The sequence below is a fragment of the Phaethon aethereus genome, assembly GCF_964289735.1.
Source record: "Phaethon aethereus genome assembly, chromosome: 34".
Classification (NCBI taxonomy): Eukaryota; Metazoa; Chordata; class Aves; order Phaethontiformes; family Phaethontidae; genus Phaethon; species Phaethon aethereus.
Genome location: NC_138610.1, coordinates 453533 through 470139, shown reverse-complemented (window position 1 = coordinate 470139; position 16607 = coordinate 453533). Strand labels below are relative to the sequence as shown.

The window sequence follows — 16607 nt, the reverse complement described above, 5'->3', positions numbered from 1 at the left end:
AGGAGGGGACAGCGGGTAGTGACAGCCTGGGGGTGACAGGAGGGACAGCAGGCGGTGACAGGCCTTTGGGGTGACAGGAGGGTCCCCACAGGCCTGGGGGGTGACAAGACACCGGGCAATGAGCAGCCAGGGGGATAACAGGAGGGACAGCACAGGCCTGGGGTGTGACAGGACACCAGGCAGTGGCAGGCCCAGGGGGGTGACAGGAGGGACACCACAGGCCAGGTGAGGCGTGGGGGGGTGCAGTGTTCCGTTGGGCACGCGCAGTGATGCGATCAGGGCAGCCCCTGCGGCTGGCGTCCGTTAAACCGCCAACGGAACGCTGAGGCAGAGGTGCCCAGTGCCCACAGCGAGTGGTTGGGCCTGGGAGCGCTGCGTGAGAGAGGGAGCAGAGGCCGAGCCGGGGCCGCGGGGGCCTCTCCCCATCATCCGCCCGCCCGCCCGTCGCTGAGGGCCGCAGGCCGGACTTGTTGCGGGGGTGAGCTCAGCCCCCTCGGTCCGCTGTAGTAGACGCCGTCGGGGAGCAGGCCCCGACCATGTCGTGCGTCCACTACAAGTTCTCCTCCAAGCTGAGCTATGACACGGTCACCTTCACCGGCCTCCACATCTCCCTGTGCGACCTCAAGCGCCAGATCATGGGCCGGGAGAAGCTGAAGGCGGCCACCTGTGACCTGCAGATCACCAACGCCCAGACCAAAGAAGGTGCGTGGGGGCAGCGGGCGTGGGGGCTTAGGGACTGCCCGGCTGGCAGTGTCACAGACCACCCTGTGATGGCCATGGCCTGTGGGAGCCACGCTCTGCTCTTTGTGGCTCGTCCCCACGTAGCCTGAGTCAGCCTGAGGCCCATCTTGCCGGCCTGCGGGGGGACTGGGAGGGCAAGCGGCGCGGGGGCTTACACGGGGTGGGAAGCGATAATGTGATGGGAAGACAACAGGTGGCTACTTTGAAGAAATAAATTGTCTTTGGTGACTTCGTTTTGTGATCACCTTGCTTTACTCCACTGCACTGGAAAACTGGCTTGGTGGCTGTTGCAGCAACTGCTCGCTAGCAACACTTTGGATCAAGAGTGTAGCTGTGAGTTACCATCTGTGCAGACCCTCTAATGGCCCCTCTGCCATGGATGTTCTCCGTATCTAAATGACACCTTGGAATTTCTTGTTAATATCGCTTCTTTTCTACACCAAAGACATTGTCGTTCAGGTGCTATCGAGCATCATTTCACCATATGTCTCTAAGCATTTTTTTTCCCTGGTACTACGTGTGAACCGTATCAGGGCACTACTGAAGTTTTCCGGCAGAACATTTATGGTGACTATACGTAAGAAACGTTCTTAGAGAAGTCATAAATTCTTTTAAACCTAAAAAGTGGTGCTTGTTTCTCAGAGATGATAATGGTTTCGTGGTACTTAGTATGATATTTCAGTTTGGTAAGCTGCTGTCTTGACAAGTTTGAATGTGATTACAGGCCTTGGGGTGTGACTTTTCAGAAATAGAAAGATTTGTTGCCAAGTCTCTGCTTGGGGATATTGCTGCCCAGGAGGAAAAGGTTCCTGCTGGGAGATGCCAGTTTTGTCCGAGAGCTGCTAGACTAAGCTGGCATCTGTTAAATTCAAATCAAGCAAACAAAAATTTCCAGGCACTTCAGGAATAGTGCTCCAGCTTTAATCCTTTCCTATTAAAAGAAGAAAAAGAAAGTTAACTTTTTAGTCTGCGTTGTTTGACTTCACCTTTATTAAGGTGCCATCAACCAAAATGAATTCAATTAATCGAGGCGAAGGAAATAGAAATGTATTAAAGCCAACTGGTACCACATCCCTTAAGTCTTAAGTCTGCAGTCTTAAGCTGCAAGCCATACGCAGAGGTGGGAGGCTGTCTTCTGTGTTCTGTCGGCCTTGAGCACCAGCAGCGTGGCCGAATCGCTTTTAGTGAACAGCTATGAAAGCAACGGCGCAGAGATTTCATGCTTTAGCTAAGGGCCTGTTTTGTTGCAGGGCAAGCTTGTCTGACTTCAGATCTGCTTTACACAGGTGAGACTTGGCTGTGCTTTGTTTTTCTCCAAAGATCTCTTGGTTTTGTAGCCTAACAGAAGCAAAAGCCACTTAAGCTAGATCAGGACAGAACCTCATGCGCTAGCAGACTCTCCTTTAGTGACCTTTGGGAGCATTTTGCTGTTGGCATTCACGCTCTCTCAAAAAAAACTGGAAAAGATTGTGCTGCTTGCGTTTGGTTCTCAAACCTGAAGATTTCTTGGAATGTACTGCTAGTGTGCTGAGACGATAAAAATGCACCGTTACATCTGAAATCTGGCTTTTCTATCTGCAAAGGGCTTCCCTCTCTGCCGCGCTGTGTAATTACATATTCATATACATTCTTATGAATTGACTAATGTTTTTTTCTGCATTTATGTTGTTTTCAGAATACACAGAGGCTAATGCCCTGATTCCTAAGAACTCATCAGTAATTGTGAGAAGAATCCCTGTCGGAGGAGTTAAAGCTACCAGCAAAACATACATTCTGTAGGTATCCATAAAGCACTGTGTTCTGTGCTAGTGGTTTGGGTGTGTTACCTTTTCTAATTGATGTTCATTTCCAGAGGCACTCAGATTGTATCTTTCTGGTTAAAGCTGCTGTTACTTTTTGTTGTAATGGGGTAGATTTTATTGTTCCTGTCCCAAAGTAAACTTATGCTTTTCGGCCTGCTGGGACATGGGGTTCAAACTCCAACAACGGTAACTGTTAAGAATGATTCTATTTGGTTTGATCTTGGGGTTGTTTTTTCTGAGCGCCAAGTTTTCGATGCTGTTTCCTCTACGTGGAGAGATTCCTTGTTACATGTGTTTGCTTGTCTTGCTTTTAGAGTGAAGACAGGTACGCACTGGAGTGTAAACTTAGAATTTGTTCCCATCTCAGAAGAGTCTGATTCTCAGTGTTTCTGCGAATCCGTCTATTCTTTGCATTTGGGGCAGGGGGGTTGGCATATGGCAGGTATCCTTATGCCCCAAATCTGGTGTTTTTGCATACTAGCTAGAGGGGAAAGACCAAGGGTCACCAGCTCTGCTGATGGGACACTTGGGATGATGCTGGAATTATTTGTTCACTACATCGATGGCTGCATGTCTCATTCATGATGATCTACATGCAGATACAGATCAATGAGTATGTGGAATCTCAGCGAGTTCCCAGATGTAATAAATATTTCCCCAAATACTGTAGCATTTTCAAGGTTATCTTAAAGCAAATTCTGGCAATTAAGTCTTCTTTTTTTTTTTTTTATTCCCCTACAGGACTCCTAAATCGCAGAAAATCCTAGGCACTGCCTTCAGGTGACATTTCTACTACTATTTTTAGTCACCATGTTTAAGACACAAAACTGTAGTACAGACTTCATATTTTTGATACTTATGTAGCAGAGACAAAATATCTGAGGCACTTTGGTGTTCTATTTCTGTAAGTCTTAGAGTAATTTTCTGACAAAGTAGAAATGAGCTTCTGGGGTTTTTTTAGTTGCACTGAAGGTACCAAGAGAGAGCCGTTTATGTATATGAATACGTTTCCACATGCACTAGACTATCAGCACATCACGTTTTGATGTTCAAGTTCTGTAATCTGTCGTCACTGCTGTATGTTGGGCACAAGGGCTTTCTTTGAAGTTCTGATCACTTTTATTTCTTCTTCCAGATGTCAAACTGAGCCAGTGAGTGGAATATCAAGAGGCGTATGTAAAACACCATCTCACACTTTTTTCTACACACTGCACTTAATTCCGATCAATGTAGCCTTGTGTTAATTTCCCCAACATTAACCTAATATATTTTCCACTAAAACATAGATGCTGTATGTACAATGTATTTGATTCAGCATCATAGAAATTTTATTCTACGTTTCTAAAAAACTAAGCAGTGATTCGGATGTCTTTCTGATGATGTTTTACTAGTGTCAGCTTAACTGCTGCTTGTGGCATCATAGAATTCAATATCCTGGAAAAGGAACCAGATGAGAGCTACCCTTTTGACTTGTGGAAAAACCGCATGTCATCTTAGATCCCAGTAAATGCCACAGTCCGTTGCTGACTGGTGGCCTGAGGACTTCATTCCTGCAAGCTGTTGCAGGAGGTAGCTGGGAGGGAGGAGTGTGGTTGCAAAGGAGAAAAAAAAAAATCCCAGGATTGTGCTCTGAATCCATGTTTTTGTCATCATTAAGACTTGGTTTTGGTCTGCTGGCAAGGAGAATAATATTAAATCCTCACACTTCCCAATCTAATTTGCGTAGTGTGGCCTGCGGTCTAATACACGACAAGAAATCCATTTTCTCAGTTTTTATAGGCTACTCTGTCATGGCAGACACCTTAATTTCAATAATTTGAGCAGCTTATTTTTTTTCTTGATAAAGTGGTGGGTTTCTTTTATGGCGGATGCTTTGGAGTGGTGTTTGCATTTGGGTTTTGTGGGGTGTGGTGAGCCTGGCATTTTTAAACTTATGGAGAGGAGAGGCAGAGTTCCTGTTTCAGGGCTGATGTGCCCATGCTTGATTTTGACAGGCAACTAGGCTGTGTTCATAAAGGCATAGCCGTGTGCATTTATAAATGATGAGACGCTGATTGATTTACAAACTACACTGAAAATAAGTTTTCTGTAGTGATGCTTCCTTTTCCAAGAAACATAAATATTGTTTTAGAATCCCTTTTAGCGGACAGTTGACAGCTTCCTTACCCCTTGGACTTTTAAGCAGTTGTGAGCATTTGACAAGGCTGAGACATTCTGGAGCAATACGTAATCTCAAGCGGCTTTGGTTGTTTTAGTTTCTTCTCCTTAACCACATAGGCACTCCTAAGCTGTCGTGGGTTTGGACTTTATTTTGAACACAGGCAAATGACACTAGGTTGGAAATCCCTCTTTCAGTGATGCTCAGAGGATATAGTGCAGAATTTCCGACTACCGTCGAGGTTAACTATTGCTAGGTTTTGATTGTAAAACTTAAAGATGTTTTTAATTTTTTGTGAACAGAGTGATGACTCTTCTGCACCTCTTTCTCTGGCCCAGCTGATTAAGGTATATATATTTTTTTTTCCTGTCAAATACATTAAAAAAAAAGTGTTTGCTTCAAATTTTTAAATTGTACACTGTGATCTATAGCAGGATGACTGTTGTAATGGGAAGAAAACTTTAATGTAGTTTTTAATAATTTATTTATTTTAACTTTAAAGCCTGTGTAGCTGTTGATAGTATCCTGTGAAGAGCAGTTCCCACTTTGGGAAGATAGAAGGGGAGCACCTTATCAGCCTCCACATAGTGTTGCAGTATGACTCAGCTTCAAGACACAAAGCAGCAGCCCTGCAGAAGCTGTTGACTTGTTCACACATTTCGTTAGGTTTACACTGGAAATGAACACAATGTTCACAGAAGAATTGAATTGGCTGTTGGTTATGGACATCTTGGGGGGGGTTGCAACAGCCAAAGTAGAAGCGTTTCTGTCGCATGGGCAATGGCATGGCTATTTTTGAATTTCAGGTCATTATAGTTATAGATCCGTTCTTGGAATGCTGCACAATTTCATAAATTGCAGTATATCTAGAATGGACAACACGGTCTAATTTGTTGAGGCACAGACAGTGTAGATTGTGAAAATGTTCCTAGTTACATCAGTTAATATGAAGAATTTAGCAGGGGGGAACGTGCAGTTTGGACTGCCTACAGCACGAGTGGTCCAATTTCTACTGAAAAGAGTCTTTTGTCTTGCTGAGGGGCTCTAAAAAGCTTGAATCTCTGTAATGCTTCTGTGTGTGAAGCTGAATTTCAGCAAGCAAAACCAACTTCCCTGACCTTTAAGTTGTGTATCCTTCTGATGCTGCAAATGTAAACAATGGTACTTGCCTTCATCTTTCTCAATTCAATGTACAGTGGCTGTCTTCTCCTTCAAATAGACTGGAGCTTAAAGATCCCTTTAATAATAGCGGCAGGTCTAACTTTTTCTGTGCATAGCTTCAGTCCACTTGGAAGAAAACTGGAGTAGGTGCACAAGTCTTTATAAGGTCCAACCTGAGCCTAAGGTTTTGAGTGCCCAAGAATGCTCGTTTCAAGTAGGTTAACAGGCACATAAGCATCATTTCATGGTGTAAGGACTCCCCAGAACACTTTCAGCACAACTATTTTTTATATAAGCAGCTGTTTTCAGGCAACCTCAGCTAGTGTTGTGCTGCTCTGTACAGGCTTGGGTGAGTGGTGTTGTCTTTGGCTGTGTGCGCTTCAATGTGTTTCTAATGTGCCTCTCAAACGATTACTTGTTAAACAACAGACTGCCAATCTGGCTGAAGCCAATGCTGCCGAAGAAGATAAAATAAAAGCCATGATGATCCAGTCTTGCCGTGAATATAATCCAGCCAAGTAAGTGTGGATAATGTCAAATCCGATCTTTGGCGATGATGGAAAACCTGTAAACTTGTTGGTTTTAACAAACATGGATTTAACACATGCATCCTTTTTGGTTTTTTTCCCCAAAACACCTTCAGTTACACGAAGAAAGCCTTGGGTCCACCTCCAACATCATATACTTGCTTTGGTTGTGGAAAACCTGGCCACTGTGTAAAGAACTGCCCAACAAAGGGGGTAAGATTGTGGGGGACTTCTGGTGTGACTTACTTTTAAATTGTTTTCCCTTGGCAGTTCCGTAACAAATACATGAATACTCATGTTAAGAATTGTTTCTTTTGGGGTGAAACGCAGAGGTCATGTGGCAATGTTGCAAAGCCCTTTACAATTCACGGGAAACCTGGAGTTATAAATGTAACATTTTCTCCTTCCAGGCCATGGACAAGATGGTAAAAACCCAAGATGTTTCGGTCGACCCCATCCGTTCAATGTTTGCGTGTTTTAGTTACACAAGCACCTGGCTGAGTAGCCATGCCGTTTGACATCAGTTGCTGAATGTATATGCGTGAGATATGAATTCCACCTTCACTAGAGAAGGTGAATCTCAGTTTCTCAGTGTCAGATTCAGAGCACCGAGTTAAGCTCTCACTCTGAACTGCGCTTTGGAGGAGGAGCGGGGTTGTGTCTCCTCTCCGAGTGGATGGTGAGCCAAGGGATATTTCACCCTTAAGGAACTTGACATTAAGCCAAAGGATGTCGACTGAGTTCAAAACGCTGCTCAAGCCTTTGGGACATCCTGGCTATATTCCTTTAGGGAGAAGGGTATTTTAGTTGAGCAAGCCTTATGCTGGGTAAAAGGAGAGGATTAAAGGCTTTTGCTGCTGAAAATCATCATTGAAATGTCCTTTTAAGGGTGGGTCTTAAGATGAGAGATATCTGCACTTCTTTTCTTAACAGGACAGAAATTTTGAGTCTGTTCCCAGAATTAAAAGGAGCACAGGAATTCCGAGGAGTTTCCTGATGGAGGTGAAAGATCCCAGTATAAAGGGTGCTATGCTGACAAGCACTGGGAAATACGCCATACCAATTATTAGTGCGTAAGTATGGGATTAATGGGACTGAGCAGAAAGGCAACGAGAGAAACCATGCGTGTGTGTCCGAGTGGCAATGCAAGCAAGTTGGCCAGCGTCTGTAATTACGAAGGAGGAAGCACCGTCATTGTATCGTCGCCTTAAAATCTGTGATACTTTCTAATATGGAAATAGGCTGGTCCTGCTGTTCACACCCCTGGAAGTTGGTTCAACTTGTGGTACACCTAGAATCTGTAGGTCTGCAAAAGATTTCACTAGTGCTTACCGTTGGAGTCATTCTCCTCGAAAGCTCGTTTTGCTTCTCTTTGACGTTTCAAAGGCTTCTTGCCCAATTTAGCAAATAGCTGTGTGACTGAGATTTCCTCCCCCTCTGGCTTTGATCAAATCTCATGTGTGAACCAGACGGATGTTTTCCTGTTTTGCTTTACCCTAAGAAAATCCTACTGTGTGGTGACAAGAGTGGCTGGGAAGAAATGCACTTGGTAGCACTTCTGTTTGTGGCTGTCATGGATCTCCTTTTGTAGAAGCTGAGACATAGTTTTCTTTTATTCATAAAGTGTATTTAATCGGAGACTCACTTGATCCTGAGCCTGCAATTTACATTGACCCTCTGGCAGAGGAGAGGTGGGATTCATTTCAGCTGATTTCTGGATGTTGAAAAATGATTTTTCTAGTCTGAGCCAATCTCTTAGTTGATCCCATGAATGGGAGAGTTCTGCAGAAGGAAAATTGTTCCCCCTCCCTCTTCTGGTGTGGTGGCCAAAGAGAAGTAGTTGAAACTAAATGCCTACGCTTTAGAAGGCTAATGTGGACTGAGAAGAATGCCATCTATTTTACCTTCCTTGCAGAAAATCCAAAGCTTGGAAAAGTTCTCCTTTGCCCATCTTTCACTTGTTGTTTTTCCTTCCCCGCCCCGCCTCCAGGGAAGCGTATGCTAGAGGAAAGAAGGAAAAGCCTCCCTTTTCACCAGAGGAGCCGTCCTCCTCCTCCTCCTCAGACGCTCCTGTTCCAGAGGAGTTGTTATGTCTCATTTGCAAAGAGGTCATGAGTGACGCAGCTGTTACTCCCTGCTGTGGAAACAGTTACTGTGACGAATGTAAGTCTTACTCCCACGGTTGTTAACTCAAAACATGGCATCTGACCTTCCGAAGGCAGAACTGGGAGAGAACAAAATTACTTGGTTACCCGTTCTGTTTGATACCTGAGTATACCCAGAACGGGAGAGGACCCTTCTTATGCAAAGGGCAGAAAAAAAAGGCAGAAAGCTTTTTTCCCTGGTTACGTGTCTAGTTAAACCCTCTGTACATGTGGAAGGATGACTCTGAGAAGAATGTGTAACCGTGCAGGTGATTACAGTATGAGATACTGAATGCATTTAGTTTGTCCCCAGCCCTTTCTCTCATGCAAAATTCTATAGCCTGCTCTGGTGACTTACTGTGGTCTGCAACAAACGGAGAGTTGGGCATTTAATCCACATTCTTCTCCACAGGAGAGTTGTGAAATCCTTCAGAACTTGAATCCATATATGAACGGTTTTTTGAGATGTGTTTTATTCATCAACCTTGAGGTTGGTGACTTCTCACTGTCCTGCACAGTGGAAAGACCAGTCCAAACATCGAGACACAGCCTACTCTACAGCTTCCAAGTAACAACAGTGAAATATCAACACTGCTTAGTTATTTGCTGCATGCTGGGCATTTTTTACACTATTGGACATTTACCGCTTCAGGCTCTCAGTTCAAGACCGTATTCACCCATTAATCATATACGTGTTTTTATAATTGATTAGAACCCCAACATTTTCCTTAGTTTTGCTGAAAACTCTTTTGACGGTTCTCGTTATTCACAGGTATTAGAACAGCGTTACTGGAATCTGAGGAACATACATGCCCAACGTGTCATCAAACAGACGTTTCTCCCGATGCTTTAACTGCCAACAAGTTGTTACGCCAGGTGACATGCTGACATTTATGTAAACTGTTTGTTAGACAGGTCTATTTGCGAAAAGCTGAAAGGGAAGAAAATACTCGTTTACATCTCCTTAAGCAAGGCTAAATGGAATAAGGCTAAATTTACTTTTCAGAGACGTTATCTGGTGTTCGAGAAGCTTACAACTCTTTAGAGAGAATCTGGCAAATTCAGGTCACACTTTTGCTTAACGTGATTGCCTCACTTTCAGATTTGGTGTTAACACTGAGGTACTGTAAATAGAGATACCCTACTCACATCGTTAGGGTCAGTGTTTCACCTGATGTCTTCCTATACCTGTATGTTGATTGATTTTAGGATTGATAATGTTTACAGGAACACACAAGCAATTTTGCTCTGGGGAGGCTTTTGTTCGTACATCTACTGAAGTTTCATAGTGCCTTTCTGTACGTGTTTTTCTGCCTCTAGGCTGTGAACAACTTCAATAATGGAACTGGCTACAGAGAGCAGATTCAGCAGCAACGTCAGCAGCAGCCGCCACCTCCACCACCTCCACCACCACTAACGAGACAAACAAGAGCGCACAACATGCAGCCTCAGCTCCGGCCAGCGGTTTCCAGACAGCAGGACCCACTAATGACTCCATTAGCATCCCTGGCTCCTCATTCTGCTGCTGCTTTGTCATCGTTGGCCTCTGGTCAGCCCTCTGTGGCCGTTGGGCTGCCAGTAAATCCATCTTCTGTCGTCACCTCTGGTCTCCCTCCAGCAGTGTCCCTGTCTCTCTGTGCTGAACAGCCGGACGGACCTCTTTGGTAAGTAAATCTGTAGATCAACAGGGATATAAAGGACACTAAAATGCTCAAGTTAGATTCTTCTTCTTGTTGAGCTTCTCCACTAGCTATTTATCTATCGGTAGTGACAGTTCCCGATACTAGTGGAAGTTCTGGTTTTTGTATTTACTTTGAATGAGGACACTTTGATAACTCGGAAGTGTGTCTCATGCAAGGATTGTCTCAGAAGTATTTCTTGCTCAGTTCCCTTATCAGTCATTGTCTATGAGTTTTACCCTGAAAGAGGCACATTTTGCCCAGGGGCCCTTTGGATTTATGTGGCTAGCAATTCCTAAAGGAGCCCTCTAGTTACGTCAAAGCTTCTTGAGTGCATTAATTTCTCTCTAGTACGGAGGAAGCAACAGTTTCATGAAACCTGTAAAAGCACAATTAGAGCTAAAACTGAGCAGGTGTTTTCCTATTACGTTTTTCTACGGTATTTCTACCATCAATCTTACGATAAGTCAGAGTCATCCTCAGTAACACAAAGGGCAGTCGGTGACGCGTGCTGACCTGGCTAATAAACACTGAAACGCCGTAACTTTGAAGTATTTACAAACATGAAAGTCTGAGTTTGCAGCCCGGTGAAGTCACATGAAAAGACGTGAAAGATCTGTACGATTGTTTAGGGCTTGTGGCCTTTCAGCTTTATGCCTGGGCTGCAAATAGCCTCTCTGTCCAGAAGACTGTCAGGCTCAGCTGTAGCGTTGAATGCAAAGAACCGCAATTCAGAAGAACCTCTAAGGCAGCCTCTGCACTCGCACATAAACATTTCCTCATAGAATTTCAGTTCTTGCGTCTTCCAAAACTGAGATTCAGTGTGTGACTTGTATGTGCTCTAACCCTTTCACGTGCAGCTAGCTTAAGAAGATATTTTTCCAGTGAGCTTTCTCTTGGCATGCCAGTAGTCCAAATCGACTTCTTTCCAGTCTTCATTAAGAATGGGCCAACTTCACATCTGTAAATCTGATGAAGATTTTTTAAATTTTTTTTCCCGTTTAGAGTAGTCAGCCTTTTCTCACCTTGGACTTGCTATTTCCAGTAGCACTTGAAAACGCTGTTTGAATAATAACTTTTTTTTTTTTTTTTTGTAGTGATGCTGATACTGTGTTACCTCCTGCTGCTCTGGTGACTGCTACTGAACTTCTGAAATTTCCCTCTCTGTCAACCAGCAGCTTGTTGGAAGAGGAGGTCAGTTTTCTTTCAAATGATGCAGTGACTGTTGCCTTTTAGTGGAGCTTAATTTCTATCTGTTTGCATGTATTGACAAGGGCGATCATGTTCCTGCACTAAGGCAACCAGCGATCCCAAGGCTTCTGGGCCCCCAAGGGCAATCAGTACCCTCAACCGGTAAGTCACTATAACTTTAGAATTTCTTTTAAAAAGCTGTCTTGAGATAAACTAAATGGGATTTTTTTCTTTTTCCTCTCCCTACGCCAAAAGCTCATGCAATCACAGGCAGCACAGTTGGCTCAGCTGGTGGCAGACCAGGCTGGCAACGGTAAGTATTCTACAGAAATCCGGTATATTACGACCCGTAACCTGTTCAACGAGGCCGTAACACTTAACTTAGACTACAGCTGATTTATAATGGAGTAAGTATGCCCAGATAGTTGTGGAGAATACAAGCGGTGATTAATTTTTAAAGGGCTTAATTTGATTTGGCTTTGACAAAGGGGATCTGTGCTTGCAGTAGGAGTATTTAAAGTAAAACTCCAGTACGTGGTTGAAAAGAGGACTCTGAAAAAGGAGCAGTTTTTGAGGGAACCAGCAGTACATCTAAAAATGAAATATAACTAAAGGATTGGGTGGAAAGCCACCCTTTTGATTACTGGCTGAACAGACCTGAAGACATTGATTCCCCAATACAAATCAGCCTCCAACATTCTTTATTTCACAACTTAGCGGATACTGGTGGAGCAAATTCTTGGAAAAGTCAAGGCTGTTATTTGATGACAATTTTGAATTTCTTCAATGTTCTCATCTCAACGAGCCAAGGTGCTTTCTCTCAGTGGGAGAGAGAGGCGTTTGTTTGATCTATTATTGCCGTGTCAAGTTAGTCCTTCCTTTTGGTACGCCTCTGTTAGAGATCGGTTGTAAGCGTGCATTGTGTTTATAATGTCTTAAAGATAAAGCACAACAAAAGCCAGGATGATTCCACAGATTTCCTAAAACTCTCAAATTTAGTAAGCAAGAAAATAACAATTCAGGGACAAGAACAGGCCAAAGACATCATCATGAGGCAAGACCACAGGAGATGCCTGTGGAAGAAGCTAAAAGAAGTTTGAGAGAAGATTAGTTAATATTTGTGCAGTACTTTGAGGATCAGAAGTGTGATCTTCAGTAGTAAGTATAAGCAGTAAGTACATCAAGGAGTGGCAGAGGAGCGGTGGGCGCTTGGCACATGGGACATGGGAGTGTCTTTTAAGCACGGGCAGCCTCCATCCACGGTCACAAAGCGGAGTATAAGGGGAGAAGACTGCGGGAGCTGTTGTGGGCGAGGGTCTGGAAGGCAAGCATGAGGATCAAGAAGGGAGCGTAGTCTCAAGTGAAGGGAAAGCAGGGAGAAAAATGCTGAAGTTGAGGGTAGGAAGTGCTCGCCACCAGGCTGCCGCTTCATTCGCTTTCCTCTTTACAATCAGGGCAGAGTGTGACAAAGAGTGACACATGTTTTTGGGTTTCTTCAGAAGTTCAAATCGAGGACGCCTGCGCAGTGGACGTTCCCAAAGGACTCATGCCCCAACAGAAGCAGCATCAACATCCGTCGTCGTGCCTGTGCCTCCAGCTCCCTCATACCCTCCACCACCCCATGCACTTCCTTCAGGATATCCTCCAGCTCCTGCCAACATGTCATCAGCTTGGGTAGCAACAGCAGTGCCAAGGGCTCATGCAAATACCATCCTCATGACACAAGCACCTCCTTTATCAAGGGAGGAGTTTTACCGAGAACAGCAGAGACTGCAAGAGGAGTAAGTATTTGGCTCAATGAAGTTGCCTTGGTTTTCGTTGTTGTATTTCAATAGCATATCAGACTGCAGTTACACCACAGTGCACCTGACATCAACAAAATGCAAGAATCGTCACGGTGTCATAATGTCATGTACTTTTTCTTTGCAAAGGGTAAACATGCAAAACTGAGACAAGACAAATGTAGTTCTAAAATACTGGCTAAAAGTTGTAGGTATTCTAAACTGGTCTTCCTTCGATGTTAGCTGTTCACCTTTTGCATTTGCATGCAGTAGGCATTTTCTCCTAGTGGCCATGTTGTGTTTCTTGATGTCTTTTGGTAACGAAGGTCAAACTACAATGGTAGTAAAGGTCAAACTTGTTTTCACAGGGAAAAGAAAAAGTCCAAACCTGATGAGTTTACAAAAGATGAGTTTGCTAAGGAAGTGATGGAATATAACAAGGTTCGAAAGGAGCGTTCGATTTCCAGGTACGTGCTTTACATGTCCATTATGGAGAAGCAGATTGTCTGGAAGAATCAGGAGGCGTTCCACTCCACCACTCTGTTGCTAGACGGATGGGATGATCCCAGGGATTAGCAGCGACAGGAGTTTCATGTGTGCATTCCTAGCTTAAATACGGCAGAGATTACAGTTGACTGGCAGTTATAATTTGGCAACAGCTGTTCAGGAACAGGTTTCTCTTTCAGTAAAGCTTCTCTGTAATGGCATCCTTCACCGCCTGACAGCCTTGAGGAGGCCAGAAATTGAAGAGGTGCAGTTGCTGGATTTTCTGCATCTCCCTATTCTGCTTGTAACCATTTCCTCAAAGCACTTTGGAGGAGATCTGTGAGAGACGTTGTCTTCATCTCCTCTTCTGTTTACCACATGTGGGTACACAGAGAGATTTCAAGCTGGACTGCAAACTGGTGGCTTATGCTAGTATGGTTTTGAGCTTGTAAAATTTGTCTCATGAATCAGAATTGTTTGAAAGGAAATCTTGAATTGGTGAAGGACTTTTGGAGGAGGGAAAATGCTCATGAACGTCTGCGGAATGATGTGAAAGTGTTCTTTAAAAAATAGTAAAAGAACTCCTTGTGAAGAAAAACCTCAGGGTAGCTGATGTTTTCTATCCCCAAAAGTCACTTGGGCAGGAGTGCTGAAAAGCTCTCTCTTGCTCATGCTGCCAGTATCTGTCCTAGAGTAATGGCATTGAGTCATCCTAGTCGAGGCTGAGTTCAGAAGCTTTTCGAGATGATTTCTCTTGAAAGGCAGTCACTATCCCTGGTTAGAGCTAGAGGTATGTGTAAGATTTTGCTAGCACATCTGGCTAGAAGTGTTGATTAAAGACAACTGGACGTAAGAATTTTGCATCCCATACAAATTGCCAAAGAAGTAGTGAAGTTAAATAGTCCAAGCAGCATTTTAACATTGATCTTTACTGTATTAATGCTACATCGTGTTCTCTCGATGTTTGATACTGCACGGTAGCCATGAAGACTTGCTCTTTTTGCATCTGACTGCAACAAAAGGGATTTGCACTGCGTGTAGTGGTTGAGGAGTGAAAAATGTGCACGTTCATGTCCCAGTAGAGGCCAGTATACAGCACCTTAAATCAATCAATAGCCAAAGGAAATCTGGGAGGAAAAAAGCTGGGGAGAGTAACTGTTTTGAATGAAATTCTTCTGTTTTTTTGTGTTCTGGTTTTTTTAAGGTCCAACTCTCCAAAAAGCTGAGGAGAGTAACTGTTTTGGATTAACTTGATCAATTTTTTTGTGTTGTGTTTTTTTTAAGGTCCAACTCTCCCTGTAGTACTTCATCTTCCTCTACAAGTTCGCATACCTACTCCAAGTCAAGAACAGGTTCTTCCTACTCTTGCTCGTACTCTCGATCATTTAGTCGTTCCCATTCTCGCTCCTACTCACGATCACCACCATATCCAAGCAGAGGCAAAGGGAAGAGTCACAAGAACTATCATTCCTGGTCAAGGCCACATGGTTATCACCGGTCGAGGTCAAAGTCACCCCCACACAGAAGACACCATTCACGGTCAAGGTCTCCAGTAGTCCGAGGCCAATCTCCCAGGAAATGGACTATATCTCAAGGGGAAGGAGGAAGGGAGTATTTTAACCGATACAGACAAGTTCCACCGTATGATATGAAAGCTTCCGATGGCAGATCTATTGACTTTGGAGATCCATTTGGAGAGCAAGGATACGGAGAATGGGAAAGGAACTACAGAGAGTGGTGTGAAACGTTTTACAAGGTCAATGGTGTTGGTGCTCAACTTCATCCTCCAGTAAAGAGAGGGAACTTTTCTCCAGACTGCTTTGGTCCACCTGGGACCAGACGAGAGTATTCGCCATATGCTCGGGGACATAGGGAGGATTATCCTGTGGGGCAGAGGCAGCGCAGCTGTAATAGAGCTGGAAATTACCCTGAACAACCTTCCGGAAGAGAGAGCCGTGGCAACAAAGAGAGGGAGATGCAATATCCACGTGGAGATGACAAAGGAAATAAATCTAAAAAACACCAGGAGGGAAGGAAAGAGGATGCGAATGAAGGCTTTCTCAATGCTGAGTTGCTAGAAGGTGCGAGAAAACCAAGAGAGCCAGTTACAGGAGAAGTCGTTCAAAGGGACTCATTGTTCATGCTCCCAAGCAGAGATGATGCCACCCCTGAGATGAGGGATGAGCATTTGGGAGCAGATTCTATGGCTTTCAAGCCGGGGTCTAAAAAGAAGAAAGAGAAGGATGAGCGAAAAGCAAAACCTGGCAAGACAAAGCGGGAAGTAGAAGTGGCTGTTCCTCCTCAGAAAGACAAGAGAAGAAAACCAGCTAAAGCTTCCCAAGTGAAGGTGGACAGCGAGCGTGAAAAATCTCCTCAAATGGAACCTCCTGTGAAACAAGTGAAGGAGGACATGCCAAAGACAGACAATGTTTAAACATCTTCCTCTCAAAAGGATGCGAAGACTCTTGGTACCCCACAGAAAATTCATCCAAAAGTGACAGAAGATCACCCAGAAACTAGACCAGTCGTGGAGGAAAAGGCAAAGAAAGACTATCCAAAGGAAACCAACTCAGAGCAGAGGACAGGGAGAGGTCATTCAGCAATTACAATCAGAGGCTAAACAGCCTCAACTTGGGAAAATTATTTTAAATTCTTGCCAACCAAAATCAGAGTAGGATAATGAGAAATAAGACGAAATCTTAAAACATATCCCCCCCATCCCTCCCTGCTTCCTGGGCTGTCACGAATGGATAATTTAGGCTGCTTGAAGAATCACCACCAAAGATACCAGAAAGCGCATGATTTTAATCTAGATTTGTAAAAAGGATGACTTAACAGAAGGCGATGGCAAGGTCCACTCTATTGCTTATTCAACGTGGAAAAGCTGTGCAGATAGAACAATTAAACTGGAATGATTTACTCGTCTATCAAATCGAG

General features: G+C 44.1%; 1 protein-coding gene across 1 annotated transcript; it reads left to right on the top strand.

Annotated features, from left to right (window-relative positions):
• Positions 1-536: 536 nt before the first annotated feature.
• Positions 537-16290, top strand: LOC309414899 (E3 ubiquitin-protein ligase RBBP6-like; the record flags this gene model as incomplete). Its single annotated transcript, XM_082012278.1, is given in 18 exon segments — positions 537-702; positions 2417-2516; positions 3285-3323; positions 3679-3715; positions 5004-5048; positions 6292-6380; positions 6506-6602; positions 7323-7462; positions 8380-8552; positions 9306-9409; positions 9854-10197; positions 11310-11406; positions 11487-11565; positions 11659-11716; positions 12903-13184; positions 13553-13651; positions 14955-16101; positions 16105-16290. Coding segments are annotated over 18 exon segments (3282 nt in total).
• Positions 16291-16607: the final 317 nt, after the last annotated feature.